The sequence below is a fragment of the Peromyscus leucopus genome, chromosome 3 (genome assembly GCF_004664715.2).
Source record: "Peromyscus leucopus breed LL Stock chromosome 3, UCI_PerLeu_2.1, whole genome shotgun sequence".
NCBI lineage: Eukaryota > Metazoa > Chordata > Mammalia > Rodentia > Cricetidae > Peromyscus > Peromyscus leucopus.
The window spans coordinates 83,603,650-83,624,728 of NC_051065.1; the positions used below are offsets into that span (position 1 = coordinate 83,603,650).

The following is a 21,079-nucleotide window of genomic DNA, read 5'->3' on the forward strand; positions in this document are numbered from 1 at the left end:
ATAATTTTCCACACAGAATTTTAAAGAGCTTATTCTAGTTGAACTTCAGATGGATCCATTTACAAAAATCATCTCTTTTATTCATTTTTCACCCCTTCTTGAACTTAAAAGATAAAGTAAAATTTTAGTGTCTTATATATCTTAGCATTTTCTAAGCCAGCTTGCCACTCATGTTTAAATAATGTTAACATTTACTATTTCCTTTCACAACCACCGGCAAATGCAGTTCTGGAGATCTGACACCCTATGCTGTGTTCCACGGGCACTTCACCCATGTGGTACACATACATCCATGCAGGCAATACACTCATACATAATAATAAAAAATCTTTTGAAAAAACAGAAATTAAACATTTTTTGACCTGTTCATGGCTTGTATTATCTTCCACCCCCCATTTCTAGTACAAATCTTCTGCCGCTTCATTGTCCTTCTCCTTCACTTTGAGGCCATTTGTGTGAGAGTTCTATGCTGTACTGTGTCACCCGTGCTTCTCACTTCAGCATTCAGTGATTTCAGCGGATAGTCCAGGGCTTTTTCAAAGCAGTCTTCTTTAGATCTGTAGCCTAAACTACTAAAGCAACATTTTTCCAGTTAACCTAAACTCACTTATTCTTTTTTATTTTTATTTATTTATTTATTTGGTTTTTCGAGACAGGGTTTCTCACTTATTCTTATAACAACTGTTTCTTAGGACATGCTCTTTCTTTCTCGTGCTCCTAAGTTTCCTTCACTGTTTTATTCCTCATGTCATGCTTTATTCATTTCTATATCTTTCCTGCAAATGCCTCCCCACATCATTTCTTTTCCTATAAAGTCACTAAAAGGATTTAAAAAAAAAAAAAAAAAATAACAAAAAAGCAAGATGTGTGTAACAGGCAGATTGGTGAGACAGGCAAATGTTTAATTTGTTAGAAATACCAAACACGATACCTTTACACTGGCGTGGAGACTAACTCACCTAGCACGAAGCCATAAGCTACCCCTCGGTCTCCATTATACAGCTCCACTGTGACTTGTGAGAATTCACTTTGTCCTTCACAGTTCAAACAAGCACTCCTGAACACTTTTCCTAACTACCCCAGACTTCTTGTCTCCTTATATTCCTCCTGTATTCCTTTCTGCTGGAACCATCAGGGTTGACAAATCACACAGATTGGATTTCAACTACCACCTATCCCTCAGTCAGAATATTTTTGTAATACTATACACAACACTTTGAATTCTATTATTTATAATATTCATTCACACTAACAGTTAATGATTGTACAGACTAATGAGGTTTGGTGCGACATTTTCATATACGCATTTATAGCACACACTGAACAAATTCAACCATCCTTTCTTCTGCTCCTGGCCTTCAATACCTGGCAATCACTATTCTTCCTAATTGACTGTATTTAGTTTCCACTTATGAGAGAGAACATGCAATACTCGTTTCTCTATGTCTGCCTTATTTTACTTAATATAATGTCTTTCAGTCCCATGCATTTTACAGTACATAACAGGACTTCATTCTTCTTTGTGGCTAAATAATACTTTGTGATGAATATGCATGTACCACATTCTCATTATCCACTCATCTGTTGATGGACTACTAGACTGATTTCATATCTTAGCTACTGAGAATAATAGCACAAATAAACATAGTTGTGCAGGTTCATCCTTGAGTGTTTATTTCAATTCCTTTGGGTATATCCCAAGAAATAGCCACAAGTGGATTGTGTGGTAGTTCTTTGTTCAGTATTTTGAGGAATCATCACACATGAATTTATAATGGCTGTTCTAGTTTTGAAAGGTCCATTTCTCCACATGCCAAACAGTATTTCTCTCTTTGTATTTTCTTCTCTTTGCAATGCTGAGGATTGAGTCTAGGGCCCTATACACACACATACACACTCATTCTCTCTCTCTCTCTCTCTCTCTCTCTCTCTCTCTATCTATCTATCTATCTCACACACACACACACACATATTATATATCATATATATGCTAGTGAGATGTGTATATATATATATATATATTGCATGTCAGCTATGAATGTTTATTATGTAATAGCTATTCTAATAGCTTTAATTTCCATTCCCCTGTTACTACTTTTGAGCATTTTTTTTACATATTTGTTGGCCATTTGTACTTCTTCTTTTGAGAAATATCTATTCAGATCATGTGCCTAGTATATGAAGTGGATAATTGTTAAAATTTAGTTATCAAATCACATATTAATCATACCAGATTGACTGGGTTTTTTCTATACAAGTAACAGACAATATCATGCTAACAGGAATTTAAAAGAAGCTAATCCTGACTCTGTTTTGTCAACAAATGTTGGCTTTTTTAATGAATGGGCAAACATTATATTACAACTATTTTTACTTTCATTTCTATCTTCACAACTGAAACCTTGGGAAAAGATTTTTCTAACGTATTAGTAATTTTTATACCTTACAAATGAGTTCTAAACTCAGAGAAAAGGTAGTAAATGCCTCTTAAATGTATCTCACCTTTTAATTACTTAGTAAAAACATATAATTGGCATCAGGAAAATAGAAATTTAATAAGACTTTTTCAAGAAATCTTCACATAATTGCTAACATAGTAATAAAGAAATCAACCATGAACTTTTTTCCCAATGGGTCTTTGTATATTTCTGCCTTTTTAAATCTTTAATGACAAAACATAAAATTAAATTAGACTATGCTAGTCAGACTGTCACTGATCTGACAAATAACTGAGAAAATACCCCACTTAAAACAGGAAGCATTTACCCTTGTTCACAGGGTCAGAGGTTTCAGTTTATTGCTTTGGGCCTAAGGCAAGGTTGAGCACCATGGACAGGAGCATGTGGGCGTGTAGAACAGCTTGAACAGCTCACCCCATGGTGGACAGGACACAGCAATAGATGGGAAAGAGTAGGAAACAAGGACATCCTTCAAAGGAACCTCAGTATATGAAGTGGATAATTGTTAAAATTTAGTTATCAAATCACATATTAATCATACCAGATTAACCTACTTCCTCCATCCAGGCCCCACCTCCTAACACTTTCACCACTTCCTAATATCACGCCAACGCTGACTCTAATAACTAGTTAATGTATTGACGAAGTCAGAGTCCCCGTGACACACCTGCCATTTGACAGAGCCACCAGCTGGGGAGCAAGCCTTCAACACGACACTTCACATCCAAGTCACAATACCAACGAGAAAAATAAGTACCAGACTTTACATCATTCTCCAAAAATTAACTAAACCAAGATTTCAGAATGAAGAATACAATGAAGAATATTCACCACACAAGTCAGGTTGTAGTTATTAATACACAAATGCTAGATACTGTGTGCTATTTCTATATGAGAAAGTCTATAAGTATATTTTTGGAAATAACTTTTTTCAGCTTTCCTTCATGTTGATGATATTATGACATAAGTTAGGGAAGGTGTATTTTGGCTGAACGTAAAGAATACCTGAAAACAGAGAATCGCCATCTATTTGGAAGCAAAAGGATGGCATCTAAACTGACAATTTTATTTTTTTATTTTATTTTATAATTTAATTTAATTTTATATATCAGCCACGGATTCCCTTGTTCTCCCCGCTCCTGCACCCCCTGCCACCCCCCCAACCCACCCCCCATTTCCATCTCCTCCATGGCAAAGACTCCCCTGAGGATTGAGTTCAACCTGGTAGATTCAGTCAAGGCAGGTCCAGTCCCCTCCTCCCAGGCTGAGCCAAGTGTCCCTGCATAAGCCCCAGGTTCCAAAGAGCCAGCACATGCACTGAGAACAGGTCCCGGTCCCACTGCCTGGATGCCTCCCAAACAGATCAAGCCAATCAACTGTCTCACTTATCCAGAGGGCCTGATCCAGTTGGGGGCTCCTCAACTATTGGTTCATAGTTCGTGTGTTTCTATTCGTCTGGCTATTTGTAAACTGACAATTTTATTATTGGGGAATTACTGTCACATATTTTCTAATCTACTTGATCTCCCATTTAAACAAAACCCTAGGTTCAGTGAGCATTTATTTTGTTGGTGGCTGGTATAAAAAGGGGTATACACTGCCATACTCAATTTATATGTGGAAAATTCCAGCATAAACAATCTAATTAATGTACATGATTGAGAACTAACCTGAAACTTGGGGGCAGGGAGGGGAGACTACTACAGAGGTTACTTTTCTCAGCTATGACTAAACACAAGGCAAACAACTTAGGTAAAGAAAGTCTTCCTGCTGACCATAGTTGAGGGTGCAGCCATGATGGTGGGGAACGCTCACAACAGGATTGGCTCATCTGGCAGCAGGTGGACCAGGAGGCAGAGATAGGGAATGTCTGCATTCTGCTAGCTTCCTCCCCTCCCCCTCCCCCTCCCCCTTCCCTTCCCCTCCCCCTCCCCCTTCCCTTCCCCTCCCCTCCCACCCTCCCCGCTCCGCTTTTCTTCAGTCCAGAACCCCAGCACATTCAGGGAAGACCTCTATTTATTCTTTCTGGCAATGACTTCACAGACATACCCTGAAGTGTGTCTCCTAGGTATCTATATCTAGCCAAGCTGAAAATGAAGGCTACCCAGATAACCATTGGAGTATTTCAATGACCTATAAACAGAAGGAAAGTTAAAAAAATAAAATAAAATAAAATAAAAACCTCTCCCAAAAAAAATTTTTTTTAAACTTGAAGTAACCTGATTTTTCTGTTTAAGTATTTTCTTTCTACAATATTTAGCACTGACAAATATTTGAGAAAGACCCAAATTTATGGTCTACTAACTTTATATGTGGCACTCTTTCAAAAATATTTTTCTTCTTGGTTAAACAAGAGTTCTATTATTAGATAGTCTATGTAACAAAACTTCATCTATATTTATATATTAGGTAATAAAGCAATCCTATATTTGATAAATTCATAAACAGATAAAATTATAAGCATAAAATATCTAAGTTGAATAACCCAGTGTTCTTTTGCTGAGAAGGGACATCAAGACCATTGAACTCTTATAAAGGAAAGCATTTAATTGGGGCTTGCTTACAGTTCAGAGTTTAATCCATTGTCATCATGGTGGGGAGCATGGTGCTTATAGGCAGACATAGTGATGAAGAGTATCTGAGAGTTCTGCATCCAGATCCACAGGCAGCAGGAAGAGAGAGACACTGGGCCTGCCTGGTTTGGCCTTTTGAAAACACAAAGGCCACCCCTAATGACATACTTCCTCCAACAAGGGCATACCTACTTCAACAAGGCCACACCTCTTAATCCTTCTCAAGTAGTGCCACTCCCTGATGACCAAGCACTCAAATATATGAGCCTATGAGGGTTATTCCTATTCAAACCACCACAATAAGTAATTATAAAATGATTTAACACATTAAATACATTTTGCTCATTTAAAAAGGGTCATGGTTTATTAGCTGCTCACAAGACTGCTGTGCACTTAGTTTTCATATCTAAACCATTTTGAGCTGTTCTAAATTCTAATTGCATTTGCATTTTAAATATGTGCACCTGTATTCTATATAATGTATTCCAAATATGTGTGTGTTTGTGTGTGTGTGTGTGTGTGTGTGTGTGTGTGTGTGTGTGTTCACTTTTCCCTCACCAAGAATTAAATACACATAAAATACTGTGTAAGGCTGGCAAGATGGTTCAATGAGTTGGTGCACTTGCTGTTAAGCCTGGCAGCCTGAGTTCCACACCCAGAATCCACATGGGAGAAAGAGAGAACTGATTCCTGCAAATTGTCCTCTGATATCCACACATGCACACAACCCCTCCTCCCACAAATAAATATAAAAAGTAAATTGGAACTATCACCAACATGATAACATTGCAACAAATGCCATATAAATAACAAATACAGTAAATAACAAAATATGGTAATGCTTTCTGATAATAGGTCATCTGTTTTTGTTATAAGAATTTATATTAGTTTTCAATACTATGTCATACTTAATTTTTACTAAAAATTTACCATGTGTGTAATCATATAATTAAAATTATAAACTCTATCATTATGGAAATATATCTGTTGATTTTTTTAAAGCAATGCTGGGTCTGGAGAAATGGCTCAGGAGTGACCAGTGTTTGCTGCTCTTCCAAAGGACTTGAGTCTGGTCTCCAGCAACCAAGTTCAAGGGATATGTCACCCTCTTCTGGCCTACACAGGCACTGCACTCACATGCATAAATGCACACTCAGACATATGCATAAATAATAATACAAATAAAATCTTTATAGCATTGCTAATTAAATGTCATCATTAAAATTTGTTAGGTGTTCTTGTTTGAGCACCTGAGTCTCACATTAAAGTATGAGGTAGGGGAATAGGACTTTAAGAGATTTAACACTCTACAATTTAATCATTAAAACCATGTAAATATATGTATATTCATTAGACATTATAAATGAGCCTTAGTAATCAGAACAGAAAATGAGTGATTTATAATTCTTGTTATTCACATAAAGTGAAAAGTATACTATGTAAGAAAAAAATAAGTGCTGTGGGATGGTCTTTCTGTATGTCGTGAATTTGTATTGCTCCCATTGGTTAATAAATAAAGCTGCTTTGGCCTATGGCAAGGCAGGATAAGAGCCAAGTGGGAAATTCAAGCAGATATACAGGGAGAAGTAGGGCAGAGTGAGAGGAGCACCACCCAAGGAGCAAGATGGCAGAAGACTGATAATGCCATGGCCATGTGGCAATATATAGATTAATAGAAATGGGTTCATTTAAGCTGTAAGTGCTAGTTAATAATAAGCCTAAGCCACGGGCCAAGCATTTATAATTAATATAAGCCTCTGAGTAATTATTTTATAAGCAGCTGCGGGACTGGGCAGGACAAAGAAAAGCCTCTAGCTACAAACAAGGGATGAGGATATAGCTCAGCTGATAGAGTGCTTGTACAAACTCCTGCTTTCAATTCCTACCACTAATAAACTGGGCATGGTGATTCATACCTGTGATTCTAGCAGTCAGCTGGTAGAGGCAGGAAGATAAGAAGTTCTGTTCACCCTGGGCGACATAAAAAGTTTTAGGTCAGCCTGGGATACATGAGAGCCTGTTTCAAGAACAATACAAAAAAGAAATTGAGTAACACTAAGTTTTGTGATTAAAAAAAAAAAAGAATAAAAAACCCTCAAATACTTCAAATCCACATAAAACCCCTACTGTATAAAAATACTATTTTTAAGAAAAATTGGCATATTAAAATTGCACAAAAATATGATATGCATATCCAGTTTTATGAGTTTTAGAATAAACTGCTTAATTTCAAGAACCCACTTACATATATTCCCAATATGTGTGGTGCACATATATTAAATTCTAAAAATAGTGTAAGTTCTGTTTTATATTTCAATTCAACATTTCATTCTGAAGTTCCCATTCTCACACAAATGCCTAAAAACTATTAACAAGCATTCAAATTTTATTGTACAGGTAAACACTGCCCTCTTCTGGCAATTGCAAATATTTGTGTATCTGCACCAAACTTTATGGCTTACTACTGCAAATCTCTCAACAAATTATGTGCATTAAATGTTCTTAGCCCAAATCTCCTCCCTCCAAAAAAAATCCTCACAACAATAAAGACACTTATCGCCATGTTTCCAAACAGGTATGCTTTAAAAGGAGACTAAGCTAAGCTGTCTAAACTCTCCAATAAATCTGCCACTAAGTAGATACTGGATCTTGGACTAACTCTACAATCAGTCTAGACCTTAGTCCCTATCTATAAGATTATTTAACTAAGTCATTAATGGAGCTTTTCAGCCTAAAATTTCATGTGCTTCTAGATTTAGAAAAAAATCAAATACATGTTTTAATACCCTAATAAAAATATAGGACTACTTATGACATAATCTCCACATTTATTTGGTTTATTCATAAAAAGACTGACTGTTTATTGTTTGAATTCTCTTTAGAAAAAAAGACTCAATTTTTATTCCTCCCTGTTCAAACATCCTTTCCCTAAACAATACACAGCAAGAGTCCACTGAATTATGAGGAAAAGTAAACACAAGAAACGGAGACTTTTCCAAGAAGCATTTATAGCACTGCTTTTGATAAGGTGTGTGGGAAGGGGTTAAACCAAGTGCCCAAAAGTAAATAGGAAAGAAACCAACCTTCAAATTCCAGAATCTTAAATACTGCTGTGATAAATTAGAAAAATCCTTCCACAGTTTGGGAGGAAAGAGCATGGTACCTCAGCTTTATCTATGGCACCGTTTCGTTCTTCTTCTTCATCTGTCATTGTCCTGCTCCACAATTTCTTTCTCTGCTGCATTCTTTCTTTTTTTTTCAGATTTTTTTTATTTTATTTTATTTTACAATACTATTCAGTTCTACATAACAGCCACAGACTCCTTTGTTCTCCCCCTTCCTGCCCCCTCCCCTTCCCCCCAGCCCATCCCCCATTCCCACCTCCTCCACATCAAGGCCTCCCCCCCCCCAGGACTGAGATCGACCTGATAAACTCAGTACAGGCAGGTCCAGTCCCCTCCTCCCAGATTGAGCCAAGCATCCCTGCACAAGTCCCAGGTTTCAAACAGCTAACTCATGCAACAAGCCCAGGACCTGGTACCACTGCCTAGATGCCTCCCAAACAGATCAAGCCAATCAACTGTCTCACCTATTCAGAGGGCCTGATCCAGTTGGGGCCCCTCAGCCTTTGGTTCATAGTTCATGTGTTTCCATTCGTTTGGCTATTTGTCCCTGTGCTTTATCCAACCTTGGTTTCAACAATTCTCACTCATATAAACCCTCCTCTTTCTCACTAATTAGACTCCCGAGCTCTACCCGGGGGCCTAGCCGTGGATGTCTGCATCCAGATTCCTCAGTCCTTGGATGGGGTTTCTGGCACAACTATTAGGGTGTTTGGCCATCCCATCGCCAGAGTAGGTCAGTCCCAGCTGTCTCTCGGCCATTGCCAGCAGTCTTTTGTGGGGGTATCTTTGTGGATTTCTGTGGGCCTCTTTAGCACTTTGTTTCTTCCTTTTCTCATGTGGTCTTCATTTACCATCATCTCCTATTCCTTGTTCTCCCTCTCTGTTCTTGATCCAGCTGGGATCTCCTGCTCTCTTTCCCTCGACCCTCGCCCTTGATTGTTCCCACTCATGTCCAGGCTGTTCATGTATATCTCATCCATTTCTCCGCCATTGGGTGATCCCCGTGTCTTTCTTGGGGTCCTGTTTTCCAGGTAGCCTCACTGGTGATGTTAGCAGCAGTCCAGTCATCCTTGTTCCACATCTACTATCCTCCTATGAGTGAGTACATACCATATTTGTCTTTCTGAGTCTGGGTTACCTCACTCAGGATAATTTTTTTCTAGATCCATCCATTTGCCTGCAAACCTCATGATGTCATTGTTTTTCTCTGCTGAGTAGTATTCCATTGTGTATATGTGCCACAATTTATTTATCCATTCTTCAGTTGAAGGGCATCTAGGTTGTTTCCAGGTTTTGGCTATTACAAACAATGCTGATATAAACATAGCTGAGCAAGTGCTCTTGTGGTATGATTGAGCATTTCTTGCGTATATGCCCAAGAGTGGTATAGCTGGATCTTGGGGGAGATTGATGCCCAATTTTCTAAGAAAGCACCATATTGATTTCCAAAGTGGTTGTACAAGCTTGCATTCCCACCAGCAGTGGAGGAGAGTTCCCCTAGTTCCACATCCTCTCCAGCATAAAGTGTCTTCAGTGTTTTTGATCTTAGCCATTCTGACAAGCGTAAGGTGGTATCTCAGAGTTGTTTTGATTTGAATTTCCCTGATGATTAGGGATGTTGAGCAATTCCTTAAATGTCTTTCAGCCATTTGAGTTTCCTCTGTTGAGAGTTCTCTGTTTAGTTCTATAGCCCATTTCTTAATTGGACTGTTGGTCGTTTTGATGTCTAATTTCTTGAGTTCCTTATATATTCTGGATATCAGTCCTCTGTCATTTCTTGAGTTCCTTATATATTCTGGATATCAGTCCTCTGTCAGATGTGGGGTTGGTGAAGATCTTTTCCCATTCTGTAGGCTGTCGCTTTTCCTTGTTGACTGTATCCTTTGCTCTACAAAAGCTTCTCAGTTTCAAGAGGTCCCATTGATTGATTGTTTCTCAGTGTCTGTGCTACTGGTGTTATATTTAGGAAGTGATCTCCTATGCCAGTGCGTTTAAAACTACTTCCTACCTTCGCTTCTAGCAGGTTCAGAGTAGCTGGATTTATGTTGAGGTCCTTGATCCACTTGGACTTAATTAAGTTTTGTGCACGGTGACAGATATGGATCTATTTGCAGCCTTCTACACGTTGATATCCAGTTATGCTGCATCCTTTCTTATTCAACCTCTCTGGCAACTGTTTAGTTCAGGCACTCAACATCTTAAACCTTCATATTATAATATCTATAACAGTCGATTGGTTTCAAAGTGTGATCTGTGTACTAGCATTAGAAACACTTGGGGCACTTGGAAGATGTGCCATCTCCTGGACCCCGTACACTGTACAATATAAAAACTGTAACCTGAATCCCATGTGTATTCTTATATGCTCTGGTACAGGCTTTACATACTCAAAGAGGAGGAGCATATGACCAAAGAACTTAAAAGCAGGCTAATTTGCCGGGCGGTGGTGGCGCACGCCTTTAATCCCAGCACTCGGGAGGCAGAGCCAGGCAGATCTCTGTGAGTTTGAGGCCAGCCTGGGCTACCAAGTGAGTCCCAGGAAAGGCGCAAAGCTACACAGAAAAACCTGTCTCGAAAAACAAAAACAAAAACAAAAAAAGCAGGCTAATTTAATTGCAAAGAAAGGATTTCTATAGTGTGTGTGTGTGTGTGTGTGTGTGTGTGTGTGTGTGTGTGTGTGTACAACTTGCAGCAGGGTAAACTCCTCCCAAGAAAGGATTTCTATAGTGTGTGTGTGTGTGTGTGTGTGTCTGTGTGTGTGTGTGTGTGTGTCTGTGTACAACTTGCAGCAGGGTAAACTCCTCCCAAGGAGCTGCAGACTTGGAGGCAAGCACCTTTACTCTCTGAGCCTTGAGAACCCAGTCCCCTTCATCTTATTCCTCCAGAAAAGTCCCGTTCCCACACAAAACACAGGCTCTCCCCAACTTGAAACTATCCACGAAGCTGAGACTGTACTTCAGAAATATGCAGACCACGGGCTTAGCAGGTGAGCTTCCTTCCCTCCACCCTCCGGGGTCCTCTTCTAAGCCATCAGACCAGAGACCCCACCCAACAAGGACCCTCCGGGCGTGAAAGTCCGGGAACGCTGCGCGAGGCCCTCTCTGCGCCTGCGCAAGTGTCTGCCTGCGAGGGCGGAGCCAGGGACAGATACAAGTCGCTATGGGCGGGGCTTGGGGCGGTTCGCTGGTCCTGGTGGGGCGGGGCTTACAGCGGAAGCCGAGGTTCCGAACGGAATTTTGAGGCGAAGAGACTGGTCAAAGCGGGTTTGGTCGTGCGGGTGGAGCTTAGGGCGGAAACCGGAAGCACGGGGCGGGCTTAAGGAGAGATTAAGTGTTGATAGGACCAGGCTGGGGCCGGAAACCGGCGGGGTAGGTGGGGCTTCGGGCACGTTGCGCCTGCGCACGGAGCACCCCGCGGGCTGCGTAGTTACTTTTGAACCGGGTGGCGGGGAATAGCTGAGCCGTAAGGGCGCCGTGTGCCGTGAGGTCGACAGGCTTCTCCGTTAGACCTAGTGATGGCACAGCAGCTCGCCCGGGAGCAAGGCATCACCCTGCGCGGGAGCGCGGAGATCGTAGCCGAATTTTTTTGTGAGTGCTCAGTGCGGGTCCCCCGCTGCCAGAGAGCGGCCTGGCCCGGGCCCCAGGACGCGCGCTAGGGCGGAACCACCGCACGGTCTCCCGCTCATTCCCCCGCTGGAGGGCGCGGAACGCTGCGCCGCCCTGCGCGGGCTTCCGCCTCCTGGAGCAGAAGGGGCTCGCCGCGGGGGAGCCATCCCACTCGCTCTTTGAAAGCCGGGGTCCATGTTGACATCCTCCGACCACATAATCTGTATTTACACTTAGATTGCGAAACGGTGAAATTTGGCATTGCTGAGTTAAAGGTTTTCCATGTTGCTTTGTGCCTACTCTGCTTTCTGGAAGACTTACAAACGTGAGTCGACGTTTATGTCTTTATTTCTTCCGTTTTCAGCGTTTGGCATCAACAGCATTTTGTACCAGCGTGGCATATATCCATCGGAAACCTTTACTCGAGTGCAGAAATACGGACTCACCTTGCTTGTAACTACTGACCCCGAACTCATAAAGTATCTCAATAATGTGGTGGAGCAGCTAAAAGGTAATCACATTTTGAGTTTTGCATCTTACAGGGTTACATTTAAAGGGTAGCATAAAGCAATATGCCTTCTGCATACAGTGCTTCTGAATTGGGAGAAAGCAGATAATGAAGAGAAATCCCACCCTTTCTCCCACTGCTTGTAAGTAGGCTTAATGTCTTGATGTTAGGAGTCTTGAAGCCTTAAGTGCCTTATCAGCTGCTTAAGGAATGCATTTTGCAGTTTACAGTACAACAAATTGGTAATTTTACACAAAATGATTTCGCTCTTCTGAGGCATAGATTAATATGTGGTAATTGTTGTAATTAGGGTATTACTAAATAACAATATACAGGAAAGTTTTACATTTTTACTTCAAAACTATTCTCCTTTATCTTTCTTAAAAGTTGGGCAGTAATTCAATATCTGCACACTTTATTGATTCATTGGTAGCTCAGTGTTATACTGCCTGTTAGGTCAATATTTATTTCTACCTGTTTTTATTCCTTCTGGAATTCCTTATTTCTCAGGTTGCATATCACTTAGGATTGCCACTCTAATTATGATCTGTGTTTAGCCTTGTATCTCCCAACGTAGTCTTACAAAATACCAATTCAGAAAGCATTGCCAATGTCTTTTTTCTCTTTGAGTTTTTATTTTATGTGGCTGGGTGCTTTGCCAGGGTTATGTCTGTATGTATCAGGTGCATGTCTGTCTGGTTCCTGAAGAGGATGTCAGTTCTCAGGAAGAGCAGCCCATGCTCTTAACCACTGAGACATTGTTCCAGCCCCCAGAAATGCTTTTCTTAAGAGTGTTTCAGTTTGTTTCTATTGTAGTTTCATTACAGTGTTAACTGCATTTCTGATAACTTCAGCATTAAAATGGCCTTCTTTTGGTGACCAAGTGAACATAGTTAGCTTGACATCTCTTTTGTTTTGTTTTGTTTTGCTTTTGAGACAGGGTTTTTTGTAGCTCTGGATGTCCTGAAACTTGTTATGTAGACCAGGCTAACCTTGAACTCACAAGTGGTGGGACTAAAGGCATTCGCCACTATGCCGAGCTTAAGGCCATACTCCAAAACGTTCCTTACTATTCATATCCATAGTAGAGTATTCATCAACACTTGTGCAGGTTGAGTATGAATTCACAAGCAAAGAAGGTAGGGTTTACTCTTTACAAATTTTCTCAATCTTACATTAGTGACATTTTGATCTGGGTATTTAGTGGGGAGCTTTCCTGTGTGTCATAAGATGATGTGGCAGCATCCTAGCTCCTGCTCACCAGATGTCAATTAACACATTCCTGCCTATGACCATCAGATGCATCTGTATATTGCCACAGGTAGCCTGGCTTGGTTGAGAACTTCTTTGGTGGGTTAGACTGCTAGAATAGGAAAGATGAAGTACTTGGTAAATACGTGGAGATAGACTTCTATTGTCAAGTGCAAACAAGATATATATACACTGAGAGCAGCCTGTCTCTTGTCATTCTCCCAAACATGCTTCTGCAGAATAAAAACGAAATGTAGGATGATCTCCCAAATGGTTTATCAGTGACAAGGTCAATAGTCCAACCAGCAATGAAGTCAGAAACCTGAAAACTACCTCAAAATAATTCTTACTCAAAGCTAATGGAGTAAATCTTAACAGTTTTAAGCATGAAATCTGCTTTGTTTCATCTCTACCAGTTTATCCAACGAGCTTTGAATCCTAAGTGTCTGTAGACCCCCTTCTACCCCCTCCAGTGTCTGTATCACCCCTTTTACTACCAAGGGTGATAGTTTAGGAACACAAGGTTAATCGATTACTCTGCCTAAAACATAGTTGTGATTTTTCTGATTCTTTTTTTTTTCAGATTTTTGAAACTTTAATAAGATTTTGACTTTAAACTGAAAAACATACACATTTTGCACACAAATATTGTAATATGAATCAACTCCAACTCCATTTGAAAACATGTGAATCAAATTACAGTTTTAGAAGTTAGTATTCACATTTAAGCAAGTTAGCGCCTTACTGAATTCAGCCTTTGTAAAAAAGAGACTTAGTGCATATTTTAACGGTACATTGTGACTGTCTACCATTTGTTGGTTTTTCACCTTATTAAAGATTATGTTCTTGAAAGTTGGTAAATAACGGCTAACCTCCTAAGACATATGGAATTTCCAATGGTAAGTTACATTTTGTAACAGAACACTTTCTATAGATTTCTTTCCTATCTTAAAATTTAAAAGCAATCATTGTAAGGATTGCTGATTTTTCTGATTCTTAAAAGTATAGTTTCATTAATTCAACACATAAGGTTTTATATAATATAACATCTTGACTTATTAATATAGTCTCCCTTTCTTTGCAATTATCCTTCCAAATTACATATGCTCTTCTGAGTATTTAAGGGCTAGACTTCCCTCTCCTTTGCACAGTTAGTGCAAAAACTAAATCCATCCTTTACCTACCAGAATGGATCAGATTTTTTTTATGTTCTTATACTATCTGTTACTAACAACCACCACAGATGTGACATGACAGCTGTTTTAACAATGGTTAGATGGAAAACTATCTCATATTCTTTCTCTTAACTGAATAACAGTGGAAATACAGGAAAGGGCACTATGATGCCCTTGGTTGTACCTATTAGCAATGTAGAAAATTTAAAATTGGCTAAATTATTAATGGAGAACTTTTTCCTTATGTATGAAAGGAAGTCCAGAATACCATTGTGAGGAGTGTGTAAGGCTGAAGTGGGTCTTTAGGAGAGTTGCTGTAGTTAGAGCGTGAGAGATGCCCTGTGTGTTGCAGACTGGCTCTACAAGTGCTCAGTGCAGAAACTGGTGGTGGTCATCTCAAACATTGAAAGTGGAGAGGTCCTTGAAAGATGGCAGTTTGATATTGAGTGTGACAAGACTGCAAAAGAGGACGGGTAAGTGTGAATTCAGTTACTCCTACTTCTGTTGTTACATGAGTTCAAATTGTGTGTTTTTAAAGATACTGGCTTGTGAGGGACTTCTGAGTTCCTCAGCCTGTTAGTAGCTGTGTAGCTAAGATGCTTTTAACACGCTGTCTTTAGGCTAACTCAGTGAAGTTTGACCTTCATGTTTCTGGTTATACCAGAACTGTGATGTAATATGCGGACCATTTAATCAAGTGCTTAAAGGTACTGTTAACTTCAGGAGATGAACCTACACCTATTCCTAACTTAGATGTACCTCTGCTTCATCTAACGCCATGGACTTCGTAAACTTTGAAGATTGTGATCCTTGTATGTCAGAGTGCCTGTTATGCTAGGCATTCTTTTCTGTAAGTTCCTGTAATGAAGAGCATTTTTCTCTTTGATCTGTAGGAAATTTTTAGCTTATAAAATATTCTATGTGTAATTTATTTTACTTGACTCAATAAGAATTAGGTATTTGGATGTTACTAAAAATACCAAAATTCTACCAAGTTTATGTGTTAGAATCCATTTCCCTTTATCTTAAAGAGTTACTGGAAATATCCTTATTGGGAGTGGTTGAGAAACTTAATAACCATCATACATTGAATAACCTGATACTAAGATCAGCCCTGAAGGATGATGGGAAGGACAGATGGAGATACAGTAGCCCAAGAATACCTCTAGCCATTAATCTTTAGTCTCCTAATGTATTGTTTCTGTGTTGTTTGAAGCATTTTGTTCAGATAAATGCTCACCAGTGTATTTTAATTAATGAAATCTAGAATGAATCATTTGTTTGGTTCTTCTATAGTGTTTGTAGAGAAAAGTCACAGAAAGCCATCCAGGATGAAATCCGTTCAGTGATCAGGCAGATCACAGCTACTGTGACTTTTCTGCCACTGTTGGAAGTTTCTTGTAAGTATTATACACCCTCTTAAATTTGCTAGGGAAAATGTACACTACTGTTGGGAGGATCTCCACTTGTTAAATCTCTTAATTTATCACTGCCTTGTGATATAATGGGATATGGGAAGCAGTGTGCAGCACAAATACCACATGTGTGTTCCAGAAAATGTGAGGACAAGGGCTGAGTGGTTAAAGTCCTTGCTGAGCAAGTGTGAAGACCTGGATTAGGATCCCCACCAGCAGGACCCTCCAGGTGGTTAGGGTGACCCACCATAACTCCAGCCCAGAAAGGCAGAGTTGGGATCACCAAAACAACCTGGTTAGCAAAAGTAGACATGCTGGGAAGCTCTGGGTTTGCTTGAAAATGCCTGCCTCAGTGAATAAAGTGGAAGAGCCACCATTAGCTTGGGGCCTCCACATGTGCACATCCCACACACACACACTCAAGAAAATGAAAACATTCTACAGTACTTTGTGAAAGTTTTCTCACAGTTGTTTTTACTACTTTTACTTTCTATTATGAAGTATACTACTTTGTTCTAAACTAGGTTTTCTTGAGGAAAATCATAATTTGAGCAAGCGAAGCTATCTTTAGCAAGGGGGGATTCAAGTGAGGCCCAGTGAGACAGGCAGAGAAGACAGCTCTACTTTTAAAAAGTTCTGTACTTTAATCTCATTTCCACCTTAGGTTCATTTGATCTGCTGATTTACACTGACAAAGATTTGGTGGTACCTGAAAAATGGGAGGAATCAGGACCCCAGTTCATTACTAATTCTGAAGAAGTCCGTCTCCGCTCATTTACTACCACCATCCACAAAGTGAACAGTATGGTGGCCTACAAAGTCCCTGTCAATGACTGAAGAGAGGTGAAGAAAGCCAGGATCCAACTTTGATAAATGTGCTTCGTTGTTCCATTTCTTGGGTTCCTCCTGGACTTGCCAGAGTCAACATAACAAGATTGCTGCACATTAGTGAGGGGAACCAACAGATTTTGTCAGCATTGTGGAGTGGATTCCTTTAAAAGTGGTCACTGTAGATAGAAATTCTTTTGTTAGAAAGCTAAATACATTCTTTAACCGTTTAGCTTGGGAATCTTGACCAGGATATAGAGAAGCATCTGAATGTAAATACAGCAGAAGGAACTGAAGCTTTGTTTAGTTCTGAGAGTCATGAATACTGCCTTACTGGGTCCATTTGTCCTTTCTCTTTGTATAGACCCCATATTGAAATACATGCTAATTGTTTGATTTTAGTGTATATACCTTGAACTCGAAAAGCAATTGATACTGTTTAATTTCTGTAATAAAGAACTCTTGTTTTAATGTTTTATAAAAATCAAGCTTTAAATGGCAGTGATACAGATAATTAAGTTAACTCTTGTGTTTTAAATTTGTGTTAGAGTATCTTTGACGAATGGTGTGGTATTAATATAATCAGATACTGCAGTAGATTGAGTGTGTGGATTGTTCTTTTTGATTATGTGCTACCTTCATCTCTCAACAGTGCAGTTAATGTGAAGAGGCAAATGTCCTTTGAAATTAGTTCAAGTATCAGGCTATAGTATCCCTGGTTTTTTGTTTTTGTTTTGTTTAATTTTTTTGTCATTCACATTTATTCAGAAGTTATCAGCATAATTTAATGGCATTTCAAGTAAAAACTGAAATGGGTAAAAGACATTATTATCAAATATTGTCTGTGCTAGCAATTCAATGCTTAGACAGGGACTCGAGTGACATTGCTGATTTGGAAACAAATTGAGATGAGAATAGTAAGGATAGTAGTTTGGTAAGTTCAAGGTTTTTCCTGTCTACAAACTGTCTTTCCCCTTGATTAACATGTAATAACAATAGCAAATAAGTTTAAAGTGTTTGTCAGGCAACAAGACATTTGTGAACATACTTAGAGATTTAACTACCCTGGACAACAGAATATAAGACAGTTACATACTGTCGTTAACTCCCTATCACAGGAAGCATGCCATGCCGAGGGCTCAGGTCCAGAGCCACATAACTCAAATGGAGCATCGATGAAGTTGAAGCCTAGACAGGTGCAGGATGCTATTCTGTTTCTCTAGCAGAGCAGAGTACTGCAATATCAGGAGGGAATGGGTAAGAGGCACAGCCAAACCCGGTTACTATGTTAAGGGTACAGACACCATGGTAATGAGCAGTGTGCTTTCAGGGCTGGTTTTCTTAAAGAATCAAATCAATACATTTACTGTGTTCTTTTGTCTCCTGGAAATCAGTTAAAATAAGATCAAAACAAGACACTTCAGATTAAAAGGAATTTAAGTAACTCTAAGAACAAAAATATAGCTGTACAGTTCAACAAGTATACTCCCTTTAAATTGTGTCCGATAAACTAAAACCTTTATTTTAGCAACTCTAGAATGTTGAACCCGGGTTCCAGATTTAGTACGCACATGTGTGTTTGTGAATATTTACATTATATCACACATTGTAAGTGATCGTGACTTGCTCTCTGGGGATGGATTTTTTTTTTTTCATTTTTCTTTATTAACAAATTTTCTACTCCACATACCACCCACAGATCCCCCCTCCTCCCCCCTCCCATCCCCCAGCCCTCTCTCCCAAGCCATCCCACATCCCCACATCCCCCAAATCAAAAGTCTCCCATGGGGAATCAGCAGAGCCCAGCACACTGAGCCTAGGCAGGATCAAGCCCCTTCCCACTGCACCAAGGCTGCACAAAATGTCACACCACAGGCACCGGATTCCCAGAAGCCTGCCCATGCAACAGACAGATCCCGATGGGGATGGATTTTATCTGGAATTATTATCAAAGTATTTTGAGCTAAGAAGGGCAGACAATGTTAAGAGATGAACAATACTAAAGTAAATAATTCTTGGCTGAAAATAATGAGCTGGCCTTTTAAAACATTCAATTAGCAACCATGACAAAGGGGCCCAGTTTCATTGAACTTAAATTCCGTAAGGTAAGCCTGAGTTCCTTCCCTCAACCAATAAAGTGTTTATTTCTGCTTCTCTTCATTAATAAGTTAGAAATTAGGACGGTAATTTCCTTTGTACAAACTCCATCCTATTTTCTGGATTATAACACTAAGTAGACACTGATGGGCAGCACCCTCAGACAGGATGACCCAAGAATGCAGCATGTCTTTGAGCTACCCAGTTAAGTCCTGCCTTCTTTAAAGCTCATGGGAAGGCTTTTTACAGTCTCTTCATTCTCATGTTTGTGGAGTAGTCATTTATCCATTCATTCCCAGAGTGGCAGAGAGCCATGCTATATAGCCATGCTATACAGACAGACTGCTTAGCAGTCCACAATTAGCTTGTGCAAGAAAGGCATTCTAACTAGCCACTGCTGCCATCTGCTGGTCTTGCTGTGAATAGTTAGATTTCAGAAAAAGCAGGGCACAAGGGCCTGTCAGGATGATACAGAATGCAAGCATCATCATTAAGTAGTATCAGAGACCCTGTATTTACTTGAAAAGGAAGATATCCCACAGCACAGCAGCAAGTCCAGGACCAGCAGTGATTTGGGAAGCTGATCGTGTCGCTTGGTGAGTGGTGGGCTATGAACCAGCAGCAGGTGGCGGTGGCCCACAGCACCACTGACAGGAAGCCTGGCAAGACTGCCTCGGGATACAGCTTCAAGTTGACTACCAAGGCCGCCAACCAAATGGCAGCACAGAGCACTCACTGAAGGAACATCCCATCACCAGTGTCATTTTTTAAGTGGTACAAGGTTGGAGCCAAATAAGAATTTCTACAGCAGAGGAGAGGTAGCCTGTAGTGAAGTTTGCTCTGCTATTGCTCTTGGTTGCAGGGGTGGCAGACAGCAAACTCTCTCACTTTCGGTTTTCTCTGAGTTTTCCCAAGGAGTGGCAGTCCTCAGACCCAGGAGACCTGGTGAGTGCTCACTGCTCTGGTGGTGGAGCCCAGCCCAGCTCTTCCTAGGATCCCCTAGACTATTAATAATTAAGTGTCTGCCTCATGTTTCTTATGACCTTGAGCACCAAGCTTTTCCTTTGCCTTCACTGCTCCTCTTAATAGGTGTGTTGGTTCTAGTCAGTCTATCTTTCCAACATTTAAAAATTTCCAGAAAAGTGACAGATTGTTTATAACTAAATTATATAAGATCACATTCTTAGAAGTTGATCATATACCTTAAACATTTCTTATCTCTTAAAGATTTTATATTATTTAAATTACATTTTGGAACTTTGTTGGAAGTGAGTTGGAAAGATTTAGCCTGTGGTTCCAAATAGATGTGTGCCTCTCACTTTGAGAATCATCTTGGAAGAAAGGTAATCCATCTAACAGCCAAAAAATTTGCAACTAACTTGTACTCATGGAAGTCAAGGTGCAGCTATAACCTGGTGGGTCTCTGAATCAGACCTGAACTCTAATCACCAATTTACTGTAGGGCTAGAGGCTCTACTAAACTGTACATCAGGACATTTTTTGTTCACTGTAGTTTGTTCTTATTATTATTTTGACTTTTTAAAACATTTTCAAAAAATGTAACCTTGTTTAACTTAGTTTATGAAGCATCTTCACATTTTGTGTTCCTAGCTCTATTCTCCTGGCCAAGGCCTCAGACAGCAACGCTGATTTCCAGCTTTTGTCAGCAGAGGGCAGCCAAGACACTTGTCAGGGGCACCTCCACTTTGTGAAGGTAAAAGTTCCCCAGGGTGACAGTAATTGGGGTGGAGACTAAAAGGAGCACTTGAGTAGAAATAGTCAAGGGGGAGATTCACGGTCTACCATAGAGAGAACGGGGAGACCTTCCCAGCACCTTCACAGTTTTCAGGGCTCAGTCCCACCTGGGGGAAGCCCAAGGTGTGGGGTCCTTAAAGAAGCAGAAGTCCGCTGTCAATCAAGGGAGCTGCTCTGAACTCGGGCCTGGGGTTGAGAACATGCTGCCCACAGTGGCCAAAGGTTCACAGCCAGTAGAGGAGGGGGGTGAGCACCAAGGACAAGCTTGCTTCCTGTGTAGGTATTTTA

General features: G+C 40.1%; 1 protein-coding gene across 1 annotated transcript; it reads left to right on the forward strand.

The window, feature by feature from the left end:
- The first annotated feature begins 11,533 nt into the window (after nucleotides 1–11,533).
- Nucleotides 11,534–17,536, forward strand: Mad2l1 (mitotic arrest deficient 2 like 1). The gene is made up of 5 exons (XM_028880764.2): nucleotides 11,534–11,744; nucleotides 12,127–12,273; nucleotides 15,049–15,169; nucleotides 15,993–16,096; nucleotides 16,776–17,536. The coding sequence occupies exons 1-5, from the start codon at nucleotides 11,672–11,674 to the stop codon at nucleotides 16,946–16,948; spliced, it is 618 nt and encodes a 205-aa protein (XP_028736597.1). The 5' UTR covers nucleotides 11,534–11,671; the 3' UTR covers nucleotides 16,949–17,536.
- The last annotated feature ends 3,543 nt before the right edge of the window (nucleotides 17,537–21,079 follow it).

Excerpts from the sequence above, each read along its gene's own strand:
- Mad2l1 (XM_028880764.2), top strand. The coding sequence starts at position 11,672 with ATGGCACAGCAGCTCGCCCGGGAGCAAGGCATCACCCTGCGCGGGAGC. Across the intron at positions 11,745-12,126 it reads GATCGTAGCCGAATTTTTTT|CGTTTGGCATCAACAGCATT; the intron begins GTGAGTGCTCAG and ends TTCCGTTTTCAG. Across the intron at positions 16,097-16,775 it reads GCCACTGTTGGAAGTTTCTT|GTTCATTTGATCTGCTGATT; the intron begins GTAAGTATTATA and ends TTTCCACCTTAG.